The sequence below is a fragment of the Cebidichthys violaceus genome, unplaced genomic scaffold, assembly GCF_023349555.1.
Source record: "Cebidichthys violaceus isolate CVI_PGR_0920_01 unplaced genomic scaffold, fCebVio1.0.p SCAF_20, whole genome shotgun sequence".
Lineage (NCBI taxonomy): Eukaryota > Metazoa > Chordata > Actinopteri > Perciformes > Stichaeidae > Cebidichthys > Cebidichthys violaceus.
The window spans coordinates 1,424,490-1,437,905 of record NW_027176373.1 but is presented as its reverse complement, the minus strand read 5'-3'; the positions used below and the strand labels follow the sequence as shown (position 1 = coordinate 1,437,905).

Below are 13,416 nucleotides of genomic sequence, written 5' to 3'. Positions count from 1 at the left end.
CCCAACTTCACCGTAGAACCCTTAAATAACTGAATCTGACGATATTTTGGCAAGAACCTAGATGTAAATTGTGAATTGTGCCTGATTTGTCTGCCCATTTAAAGGTACTGTGTTTTTGAGACGAGGTGCGTTTAGGTGCATTAGAAAGCTTGGAATTTCTACTTCCCACCCATACCATAGCAAACAAGTTGGGCTTTGTGCTCACTTTGATTTTGGGAAAGAGACTGTGTGTGTCCTGAATGATTAAATCATACATTTATTTTTTCATCTCATTTGAAAAAAAATCAAATCCAACTTTAGGAAGACTTAATTGCAATCAAACTAAAAAGAGAAAACAGGTGCCAGTGCACAGTCAGTGATTAAAACACACACCACCTGAGCTAAACAGCACAAACACGACACATGACTTTGCTCTATGAAATCCTCCTGGGACAACAAGCAATATAAGTGACTTTTGTTTTGTTTATAGGTAGAGCATAAGAGTTTGCACGAGAGCAAATATATTCTGTTTTTGTAGTTTTCCCTATTTTCCTGTCATGTTTGGAGAACAGAGAAACGGTGTTTGTTTTTAAATATGTCATGACATGAAGAATATTTCTCAGTAGGGTACAAACTAAGTGCTTGGAATAAGTTAACAAAAACATACACGTATTAACAAGCTGTCTGCTCATTAAAGAGAAGACGAGAACTGCTGGATTCATTAACACCTACATTTTGGATTCAGGGTTTATTTCTGAAACTAAGCTCAAATCTCACCCAGCAAATTAACAAACAGTAGAACAGTTAATACAGGAAGAAAGGCAACTGGATTAAATAAACATTTTTACAAATTGTACCCGACAGTGAAGCTAAAGGATCGTTTTGGTTCATCACAACTCTGGTCTTATATATTTTTAGTTTTTTAGATCATTATCAGAGATGATAACCAACCAAGTGAGTAATTCTCAGATCTCAACATTTAAGTACAGAGTTATTATTACCCAACTTGTATTAACCCATGACTTATCCTTTAAATTGCAATTTCCATTGACTACATCTGTGCCCACAGTGTGATCAATCATTTGGTCTGACAGTCCTTTACTGGCCTCCAGGAAGCCATGCAATGATTGATATTCACGGTCTCCAGAGGACATTGTTGTCCCTCTCCACCCTCATGTCTCTCGTCTTGAAAAACAAGACACCTTGCCAGGTATTTTGAAAATCAACCCCTTCAAACACACAGAACTTTAGCTTAAATTCTAGCGAAGATCTCAAAGTTTCCAACGATAACAAATATGTCAGGCTGAATTTTGGTGAAATGGGTCTATGAAATGATGCATACGACATGCACAATATTTCTTTTTGATGGAATGGTTATGAAAAAAAGATGTATTGGCTTTGAATATTTCTCTCAGTGTAAGCATCATACAACTTCAATGAAGAGCTGGAACAAGCTGTCAGACTCAAGGATTTATTTATTTTTTAAAGATATTTTTTGGCGTTTCTGCTTTATTGGGTACTGATAGCTTGAAGACGGATAGGAAAGGAGAGAGAGAGGGGATGACACAGCGAAGGAATCAAACCCGGGCCGATGAGGTTTGAACTTAGCCTTGATACAGTGCTCATCCTATTTAATTGAGTGTCGCTTTAAAATGACACTAGAATGTCTTATTTTGTTAAATGGCCGTGCCTCGACTCCTTGTGTCTCCACCTCACTTCCTCTGCTGGCATCTCAGGTGCAACAAGGGGCGAAGGAAGGAGGAAAGGAGGCGAGGAAAATAATCGAGGACGTACAAACTGAGAAATGAGAAGAGCCCCAGGTGAGGTGCTGGGGCACCTCAAGGATTTCTAACCTTAAAGCAACCCGCGGGGGTGAAAGTGATTCCCATGTAGTTTATCGCGTACTTTCAAGTTCTTTCGGAATAAGAGGAGGTTTTAGTGACCACCGAGCCTTCCCTCTTGCACCACCAACAGGCCAGACCAGGGCCAGTCGTGTTCACGCAGGTTAATCCACAAGGCAGAGTTTGTAATGGAATGAAGCAACGTATGATATGCTGTAGACTTGTGGACTCGTCCTGGAGACTTTCATGTTCTCTTCCCCCCACCTTCCCCCTTATCAGAGTTTTAACCAGAAATGTTTGATATAGACAACCAGGAATCGTTTATTGCAACCGTCCGAGCTACTCCCACCACTCTGACCACACCGCACACACCAAACACACACACACTCTCCCGCTTCCCCAAAAGCCACAGTCCACATTAACATCGTAATAGGAAAGTGTGTTAAAGCACAGCTTTAGCCGCCTGACAAGAGCGAATTGGATGTCAGAGGGATTCCTGCTCAGTTTAATTGAATCTGCCCAGCACTAAAAAAGAAAATCTGAAGTCAAAATAACCTATTAGATCCATCAGGTAATGTTTTGTTGGGTTTGACAGGTGGCACTGCTCTGCCTCCCCCACCTCCCTCTTTTATCCCTGCAGGTTATAGCGCCGGTGTGTAGAGGTGGGTGGTAGCTGGTGTTATCCAAGATGTTTCTCTCTCTGTTTCTGTTATTCGTTAATAAATTGTGGCCTGCTGCTTCTTTTTCCTGGAGCTCACTCAGCAAATCCCTTGAGTGTAGAACTAGGCTGGAGAAGCGTGTGTCGGGGTTTTAGCGAGTTACTATAGCTAATGGATGGTGGGGGCTGATGGTTTCCTTCACGTGATCTGACTGCTAAGAGCTGGCTGGTGTTCAGTGTTCTGACTTTTACTTTTTCTGGCATTCCCTATTTTCTCGTCTTTAAAAAAGACATTATCGAGGAAGTGAAGGTTAAGTGTATGGTGTAATGGTATCTTAATAAGCTGAAAGCACCAAAATGCATTAGTAATGTACACATTATATCATATACCAAAGTGCTAGGTGGATGGCAAATCAATTCCAGGTCACATCTCAATGCAACACTTAAGCCAAGTAAGTTATCTTCTCTCCACCACCTTCACCTTCACCTCCACCCCTCCCATTCATTTTACTACAACACATCTCGTGGGCTAGCGATGGAAAAAAATGTGCTCCTCCTTTGTGCTTAGAAGGGCCAATCACATCCACAAACGGATATTAACTTTGGGTTGTCATGGATCCCTACACTTGATCAATAGCTTTCACATAGCATTACAGCCAAGAGCTTCAGGGGCTTGTTGTCCAGTCCCTGGTGGGGGTTTTTTTTTCTCTTCTTTTTAATTAAATTCAAGACTTAAAAACATTATCCAACATCCCCACTCAGTGAATAGTTTGTAAATGTGTTGTTGTCTGCACGGTTGCCTTAAAGTTTCTTCTACAGCTTTCTTCAACATTTTGTTTTTGTTTGTTTTTAAAACTGACATTTGATGCAAGAAACATTAAATCAAATGTTAGGTGCATGTAGGATTGCACACATAATAAGAGGAGATGTGTTAACAGAGGTCGATGATGTATTCCATTGAAATGTACTGAGGCAACTGTTTTGCGAGGAAAATTCTCTCTGGTTGAAATGGAGGCACAGCTCAGTTGGGATTTACAAGAGCCACAAAGAGTTGTCCATCCGTTGGCTATAGCCGCGGGTAAACACAGCATTACTCGGGTCGACATGGAGATGGACAACCATTCAAACCTATGGGCAGGTGCATGTCAGAGATTACGTCACAAATTTACTTGAGCTTGTAATGCTTTTTCTTTTTTTTTACGATGGAAATTCCAGCTTTTAAAACTGCTTGGTTTGACTTCAGTTTGGGCGGCTAAGACGGAGACTTTGTGGGTTTCTGTGGGGTCGGGCCAGATATTTTTGCCCCCCGATCGTAGCTCTACCTTTGTGAATGAAACGTGCTATATAGATAAAACTGCCTTGCCTTCCCCTAATAACTGATTATTAGATACAGATATGAAGAAATTAGGCTAAACAGAGTGAGATTATGAAATCATCATTTCACGAGCATTATTCTGAGCAATAGTAATGAGCTCTCCTTCGGAGTGTGTCTGGAGGGCAGTACCAGGAGCTGCCTGCGTAATGAGCTGCTGCCTTAGTAAATCAGGCGCTGAATACACACAGATTGCGGCCGCAAAACTCGATGAAAATCGCAGCGCACATTTACGCAACGCCATTTTCTTAGCAAATCTGTCCCCGAGTGATTTCACACAGCCCATCAGGAACATCGTCATTCCTGTCCTGCTCAGTTTAATCAATTCCTGATTGCAAACCAAAACTGTTATCGTCATGGCAATTTTGTAGAGTGGTTATTAAAATGTTGGCTGGATAAAAAAGGAGCCAAACTTGTCCCAGGAGTATAACAAAAGATACCAAAAGAAGACATATTGCGGTGGGATCCATGTGAAAGATACTCTACTCTTTGTGATAAACAGCCATTGAGAACCTACATATTTTACCAACTATTTGGTGTCTTGTTCCCTACAATTAAGGCATTTTTTGATGTTTTGAAGTGGGTTTCTATAAGCTACTTATCCTTACTTAGCGTATTACCTACTGCTAGACGGCGGTCGGCATGACCTGACTTTGGAGAAAGTTTGGAGTACGCTATATTTAGAATATGTTCACGGCTCTATCTTGCCATCACACAGCCCTCTTCAACAGGGAACTGAACCGTAAGTGAAACTTATCCATGCTCTCTTCAAAGCAAGCAGATTCCATGAAGAAATACAGATATAGATAAGTTTCATTTCAAGCTGGTGGCCTGCCGACCGCCATCGACTGGGCAATACACTGGCTATAGATGTGTACCTGATGCAACCTCACTTTAAAATACCGAACTATCATTTTAAAGTATCATCTAGATGCCTATCGGCACATTTGACTGTCAGCCACCCACAGGGATGTGGTGGCTGACTGCTATTCCCACAATGTAACACTGAGAACTGTCGTCTATCCACACTGAGTTTCTTTTTCCTTTGCTCTTTCAGATTCACGAGCTGGAGAAGGAGCACCCAGAACGGTGGACCATGCAGTGATCGGAGGAGTGGTGGCCGTGGTCGTCTTCGCCATGCTCTGTCTACTCATCGTCTTGGGACGCTACTTCGCGAGACACAAAGGTACTGGACCTGAAAATCCAGCTTTATAAGCAGAACTAACGCATACATAAATGAAGCTGTGGACAGTAGCTGGAAATGTTTACCATCCACAGGAGGTGACAGAGTAAAACAGAAGAGCGAGAGCTCTGGACTCAATCAGCCAATAAAACACCACGCTACCGTCACACGTAACAGCCGTGTTTCTGTCGTTGTAGAAAGCCTGAGGTGGGTGGGTTATAAAGATACTGTTCGAGTTTGACTAGCAACCACCTGGCAAATAAATCTCTTCCTCTTTATTTGGAGAACATGGGACAGGATGTAGAAACTGAGTTTGGAAAATAAATACATGAAAGCCAGGAAGATGCATCACTACCTCACAAACCAAACGGTCCTTGTTCAAGCAGATTAAAGGGACTAAAATCAAATCAACAAAAAGCATGACTTAAATAATAGATACAGACTACACTAAACACTAGCATATATGTTCTACATACTAACAGGAATATTATACCGAAGACTTTCTAGAAATTGCTTTGAAATGTATTCTATTTGTTTCGTGTGTAGGGACAGAAATTGTCAATTTTCTTCATGTCTCTCTGCATAAAAACAATGGCAATAGAAAGTCAATTAAGATCCTTTTCTTGTGGCGAACACATAAATTAAATGCATCCATGTGACTATGCAGCAGTAAAAGTCACATAGAGACCACTTTGCCTAATGGCATTGTGTATGGTGCGAGTTGTGAGCTTTTAAAATTGCAGTGGATGCCAGATATGAATATTCATGAAAGAGCAATAATGATAGAGAGGAGATGTAACAGAGATTTTGGTTGCCACACCTATGCAGAGAAATGTTGAGATGTGAGACTGGAGCCAGGGGAAGTCGTTTAGGAAAAATCATACATCTGTAATTTCAGATAGTTTAACTATCTCCGTCGGAACACTTTTGATAATAAGCACTCAACAAAACAACTTCTTGAAGCGACCCATAACCATGAGAACGATCGATAGATAGATAGATAGATAGATAGATAGATAGATAGATAGATAGTCGGACACCTTAAAGTGCCAATTTGAATCCATACAGGCAAACATTTTGTACCTATAACCAAGAGCACTAAACAAGAAGGCTGCCATTGGCATGTGAGTTGAACTCATCACCAAATATACACCAATCTTTTTTATCAGCAATGAACTTAACCAATTCTGCAAAGAAGGCAACGAACACTAGCCAATCAGAGGCCGAGTACGGCCGGAGATCATAAATAAGGGGAACAAAAAGAAGGGAAAAAAATAAATAGGATTTGGCTTTTTATCACATCCTCAAGATATCCCAGGTAACCATCCTTGTGATACAGCACCACCTTATTTCCATCTATTCAAGCAGAATTTGTGCTTTTATTTCCACATTTTAAGTGCCCATCCTCATTCGATCTGGAATGTCGCCTCCGTTATCAACCTCTGCTGTGATAGGATGTGAATAAATCTTTAAATAAATTCAGTTTTAAGGGGCTCGCTAGTTCATTTTTTTTTCTCCCTCCTCTGAACTTGACAAGGTTAATTTGAAGGTGTGAGCCATGCTCTTCCACACACTCGAGATCATTTTAAAACCCTGATTTTCATGTGCCAATTTGAATGAAAAGAAGTGGAAATGATGTATAATCTGAATATTACAGCTTGCTGGTGTTAGGTTTGTGTAAATGGCCACATGGAGAAGGATTTACATAATTAGGTGCTGAGGGATGTAGAGGCACATTTTAATCTTTTGTATCATCTACGCAGCAGGCTATTACCCAGTCCGTGACTCTGTCCTTCATCCCCTCCACCTCAGGTACCTACTTCACACACGAAGCCAAAGGAGCGGACGACGCAGCGGACGCGGATACAGCCATCATCAACGCGGAGGGTGGCCACACCAACTCGGACGAAAAGAAAGAGTACTACATCTAATCAAAACGGGACCCCCTCACTCTAGTGTCCTCTTTGGGACAACGAGCTGTCTTTGGGGCCGGTGCAGGGGGAGAAGGGAGGGTTTGACGGAGGGATTTGAGTTGGTTCAGGATCACTTTTAGTGAGAGTCGAGGGTTTAGGGAGTAGAAGAGAGAGGGGGGGTTTTAAAGAAAGGCCTGGTTTTAAGCCGTTGTTTAGTCTAGTCTGCAGATGTAGATGGAATGTTTTGTGTGTAAAAAAAATTAAAAATCAAAAAAGGACAAAAAATGGGAGGGTTGGGGTTTTCAGTAAAGGGGATGGGGTTGCGGGTGGGAAGGCTGCGCCATACGTTGCCAGAAATCACTGTAGAGAGCTTCACCATTTCAACACCTCCCTAACTGCTGGTACGAATTTTGTTTAGTTCAACCATTTGCAGAAAATTCTGTGCCTTGTTCTATCCATCCTTTGGATTTGTGTTGATCCTCATTTGCATAACCTTGTTGCTCTCCTTTTTTCCCCCCCGTTTCATCTTTCCCACTCGTAATCATCGATGTGCTGTTGGCTTTTTTGTATGAGGGTAAAATTACACAGCCACTTTATTCATTTCCCTAAATGTGTCTGCACACACGCTTCCTCTACTGCATAACAAAAACTCTTTCCAGTATACTGTGATTTGTCTCAAGCCATTACTTCCCTTTCCTTTTTTTTCCCCCCCGAAGTTTTGACAGCTCCAAAAATGCATGGAATGCTTTACATATCATTGTACAAAGGACATAAATGAGAAACAGGTTTGATGTACTGTATATGCTTTCCCTGAACATAACCACATTCAAAACATAATCAAAAAGAAGGCAGCAAGGGATCATATTAAATTATTTTATTGGGCCAATTCACTTTTTAAATTCATGTTTTGCAACCTGAGTTTGTTCTTCAAAGCAGTTTTTACTACTGCCTCTTAAAAAATACCTTTCTTAGTAAAGAGAAGTAGTACATTATTTTTCTTCACGGTGCTGCCATTTCATTATTTTGATTTCTTTCTCTGTTGAGTACTATTTTTTTATTTTATTTTATTAGTCTGGGTGGATGCTCTGTTTTCCCACCAGCTTTTATTGAGTTGTAATGATGTGATTCAATTGATTTCCATCTGTTCTCACTCTAGAATATTTTTCTTACAAATGGGAAAGTAAGAAAATGTAAATTGTTTTAAAATTGGTTTTGGCAGGCTTTCAGTCTAGATGCCTCAGTAATAAAAGGCTGTTGAAAAAACTATTTGCTATTAATATTGGCCAACTAGCAGCTGAAAGATGCTGGTGTATTGTACATAACTTTACCGAAAAGAGAAACGGCCTCAACCAAACACATTGAAATTGATTTTAGGAACACATAAGCTGCACAACACTTCCTGCGTATGGCGGGTTCATGTTATCTCATAGACACACAAGCCAATGGAATCACAGCTGTATTGTACACTAATCCTTACTAAGAAATATTTTTTACAACTTAATAGAATTGCAATGGAGTACCTTGGTGGATTTTATTCTGTTACACTCATTGTGAGTTTTGTCAATATGGAAGTAAATGTCTTCAAACTGAAATGCTCTGAAAGACAATCCAGTCTTTCCACTTTCCGTCACCTTCTAATAATGTATTTTTTCTTTGATGCAGCAGCTTGAGTGCGTAAACAATTGGTAATATTTTTGCATGTATGTACGTGCTTAAACTCATTATTTTTGCCTCTCTATCTTGCTTTATGTATCACCTGCCAAAACTGAATGAGGATCTGTTTTGCTGCGCCAGCTGGGGAGCACTGAGCAATGCCAAAAGTAATTAATTGTTAGTAACTGAACTTGATACACATGTTGTGCTCCGGGATGGTAATCCATGGGTTACATTAATGCCCTGGCTTCTTAACATGGCAATAAGGGTCTATTCATGGCATTGTTTGTCATCATTATGTGTTCACACAGCAAGCAGCTCGCCTAATGAGCCCTTACTCTGTTATGTCAGCTGTGGGTGGATTGAGGTTGGAGGTCTAGGTGGCAGTGTACACCTTCAAAGTTTTGAACAGGCTCTGTGTGTCATTATATTTTGTCATTTTAAACTTTTTCAAACACAAATGATAAACTTAGCATCAACCTCAAGAGTGTCTGCAACTATTCCTGAAGTATTCCTTTTTTTAATCACTTATGCCTGCGTTTTATTCACAGTAAAGCCGCTCTGAAGTAGTTGCTCCCGAATCAATTTGACAAACGTAAATCATATCAAATCAGTAGAGGAAAAAAAATAATTAAATTATTTGCCTTGTACAGTAACATCAGTGACATTTTTCACGTTATTTAAGCGCAAAATTAATATGTGCAATGTTTGCTTCTTTTGATATAATACATCATAGTGAAAAAAAATGTATGCATTTTAAAGATTAAGATTCCAAATATAGATCTTACATCAATAACAGTAAGTTCAAACATTGCACATCAAAAGCAGATAGGTGACTGATACTGTTTGCATATATATATTAATGAGCAAATAGGCATACCATGTTTCAGTCATACAAAATACTGTGTCATTGTGTGTCCAAACTTATTCATTGTAATTATATTTATAATTTACTGTGACTCTGGTGTTAAGTTTTACACAAAAACAAATGTGCTTTCTTCAAAGTGACTGAGAGACCAATGCCACTTCAAAACAAACACAAGCAAATTAATAACTACATTTGCCAATTTCACAACACACCTGTACATGGCATAAAGAAGCACACTGCAAATACAGATAAACGACTAGCATGTCAATCCATTTTCTGCACTCCCCAGGAATGACTTGTTTTGCAGTTTAATGGATGACAGCAGTGTTTCTGTATTTGATTGTTTTCTATATTTTCAGCTTGCGAGTTTATGCCCTGTATGTGTTGTCAAATTTGTCAATTTGTGTCCAAATGTGCTTGTGTTTTAGTTGATTGATGTATTTTTTTTCCTCATATGAGTTTTTAGCTCATACTGTGGCTTATCACCACCGTACTTTTTACTCTACCGTTAACCTCAGATTTCACTGAAGCCTTTTGGTTTTCCATTGTTCTGAAATTATTTTATATATATATATATATGACGTATATCAATGATAATAATAACATGCACACGGTTTTGATTTATATGTAGCTAGACGCCATTGGGTCATAACGGTGTTGCTTGCTGTGTGGACACTCATATCCAAGATTCAATACTTTTTTGCCATGTTAACACGTTTGATTGGAATTTCTCAATGCGCAGCTCAGATTGCAACACATTAACAATGTGATAGCTTTAATATATCATAGTCATGCATGAAGACAGCATTCAGTCTTTCCATATTGAGATTGTGGTTTTGGGATTTTTTGTAAACCTAAACCCCTTGCATCCTAAAAATTCTGTTCCCATCCAACAAAACTGCATTGTCAATTACGTATTTACTCCCGGATCACGTTTGTTTTTGACGTGTCACAAATACCTTCTTAATAATAGTGTGCGGAACTCTGTGTAGGGAAGAAGTGGGTCAACACAGGACTCTCACCCAGGAGAACCCAAAAGTAAACTTTCACTCATTTTAATTTATGTCCATAACTTCAAAAATGTGACAAATACTTACTACAAATATATTGTTTAAAATAGTGCATCCACAGAGATTTAAGGAAGATTCCTAAAAAAATTATTCTGATTATGAATTAATCGTTTTAAAAATGTTGACCGGTCCAAAATTAATGTTTTGTTTAACTCTGTGGAAGATATCTGATGATTGGTTGTTACATCTAATAAGGCTTGCGAGTTAATAGTCAAATGTCACCGCCATGGATAAAGTTACATAAATCTAGAAACACCACCACACATGATCACCTAATTATATAGTTAGTGGAGGCCTATAGCCACATGTTGCAAAATGACTCCATTGCTCTACCACAAAAGATTCATCACTTGACGTGACTGTCTGTCTGAGTCTCACGCCACACGACTACATAAGATGCAGGTTGTGCAAGAACTTATCAAGTAATGAGTCGCTGTTCTCTGTTCATCTCATTAAGTAACTGCGCAGAACATGAGGTGAGCCACATACGACATTTACTCTCATGTACTCTCTTCAAGTCTCTGTTTGCTTCCTGAAACTCCTCCAATCCTGTAAAATCCCAGATACATAGCTGTACTGCAATGGAATGAGGGAGAGAAAGTGTGAAATCTAGTGGCTGAATGTTCTCAATGTTCTCAAGAACAAACTTTCAGCCAAACCATGATATTTTGCTAAATTCAACCAAGAAGTTTAGTTGCGTTTTTGTTTTTTTGGTTTATTTCAATTTACAACGCTAACCATCTATTTCAAACTGCGGCCATAATCCTCGAAAAGTAATTCAGAATGCAGTTTATTTTAACAGAAACATCAATTTGAAGGTGACAGGGTTGTCAAAAGGGAGTTGAGAAGGTTCTCGTGAGGTGCATTACGCAAATTTCATTATCCTGAGCATAACGCGTCTGTGCATTTTAAAAGTTGTTTGATAATCTTTCTGCAGTTTTAGAAGACAGTCGGAGGGCTGGGTGGGAGCTGTGAACATGTCTTTTCCATATGATATAGCAGTTGTAGATGGGGGGGGTTACAGGAGCGATGTTGCATACAACGATCAAAGATGACGTGTCCAACGCTCTCCAACTGTTACTTCTGATTTAAAAGTTCTGTACTCACATAGGAATTACCACTAAGTTAACACTGTATGCTGATGACACTGTTTTGTGTTTGTTACGTGGATGGCTGGGGGTGGGGAATGGTTCAAATTGGGTTCGATGTTTTACAGTCTGGTGTCTGATAAAACTATTAACTGACTTGTTATTGTTGCTTTTTGAGTCACAGAGCAGATGCCACTTCATCTGCAAGACTGAGAGTGTGTGATTTGTATTTTACAGTGAGCACTATTTCGCTTCAGTGACATGTGGCAGCTTCCATTTTAATCAGACTTCAAAATATGTACTTGCCAATAAAGGAATAGAACTGAGTATTGTCTTTTCCGTTAAGGCTGATGCATTAATATTTTATTTGTGCATATTAAATCTGTTGTGCGTTGGAACGGCAGGAGTGTTTCTCCAAATGTTTTACCTACTATAATTTTGCTCTCCCAAAGTTCCAATATAAAATGTACCATGAGCAAAACAACATAAAAATAACATTCAAGTAGGTTTAAATATTCAGAAATGATGAGGATTGAAAATCAATCTCAATTTGAAATAAATAGCAGAATGATATTTTAGGTTACTGTATGTATAATTGTATTTTCTAAATGCCCAGTAAAGTAAAAATGGTCTTACAGTGTAACTGGTGTAGTTTTCTCCACATTAAAATCTTTTGATAATGTCCTGTCTCTGGTTCATGCGTTGCTGACCGATGTGACTGCATCTCAGGTAGAATGCAAAGTTTAGGCCCCACCAATGACATAAACGCAAGTACAATGCATCCTCATCGAATCAAGTGCAACCCATTATTTTAGATCCAAGAAGGAAAATTGGTGGTATTTTGCATATGTGTTGTACATGTTTTCTGTATTTTTCTTAATATTTGGTGCACTGTAAAAGATGTGTTAAGTATTGCTTTGTGTTGACATAGATCATAAAGAGTACACTGTTTATTGGAATGAAGCAGGACCAGAAACTTGTTGTGGCTGTACTACTACTGTGGCTTTCAACACACCACCGCCTTTGGAAACACGTATGATTCCCGAACAGTTTTGATTGTGTCACCAGTCATTGTTTTAGATTGATTCTTTTTGTCTCTCTGCTGTTCTTGGGAAATGTTAATGTGTATTAATGGAGAAAAGGAGTTCCACATTCCCATACACATTTTGTATTGGTTCATAAATAGACATTTTTACAAAACAATGAAGAGTTCTTGTCTTAATAAAAAAGAAAAGATATTAATGTCCAAAATAATAAGTGTTGGTATTATTTTTTACTCTAAATGTTAATAAATTACGATCGTGCACCACAGGTGGAGAACATTTTAACTAATATGGACACACAGCAACACATTATTTACATTTAATTTTCAGTAACCATTTGCAGATAATTAAGCCGGACTGTATATAACCTTTTTGTTCTGATGAAAGATTTCAGATTTTGTGAAATCAACATTTTTACACCCGTTCCACCACACAAACATCTGCTCTGTAACTTTTTTTTTGAGCAATCAGTTAGATCGTCAACAAATTTTTCGTGCAGAACGTGAATTTTGAGCGACAAAAATGCAGCGGAATTTGTTTTTCCACGTCAAGGTTGATTTTTCTGGGCTTCAACCAATCATGTTGTGCGGAACGGACATATTCAAAACACACACTATAGTAGTGAGGCTCCTACGTTCGAACCAATGTCCACTGCAGTCTCCATCGACTTTCCCCAGTTCAATGAACCCTTTTCACTAGAATAGAGTGCAATGTACAGTAAGCGATACAAAGTTCTCTGGTGCTTTTA

The 13,416-nt window shown here is 39.0% G+C and overlaps 1 protein-coding gene across 4 annotated transcripts in view; it reads left to right on the top strand.

The window, feature by feature from the left end:
* The window catches only part of cadm1a (cell adhesion molecule 1a), a 357,304-nt gene extending 344,476 nt beyond the window's left edge, over positions 1 to 12,828 (top strand). For all 4 annotated transcript variants that reach the window (XM_068715641.1, XM_068715639.1, XM_068715642.1 and 1 more), the window contains 2 exons: positions 4,908 to 5,036; positions 6,846 to 12,828. In XM_068715641.1, the coding sequence (XP_068571742.1) occupies positions 4,908 to 5,036; positions 6,846 to 6,964 (248 nt within the window). In that variant the 3' untranslated portion in view covers positions 6,965 to 12,828. The remainder of the gene's footprint in view (positions 1 to 4,907; positions 5,037 to 6,845) is intronic.
* The last annotated feature ends 588 nt before the right edge of the window (positions 12,829 to 13,416 follow it).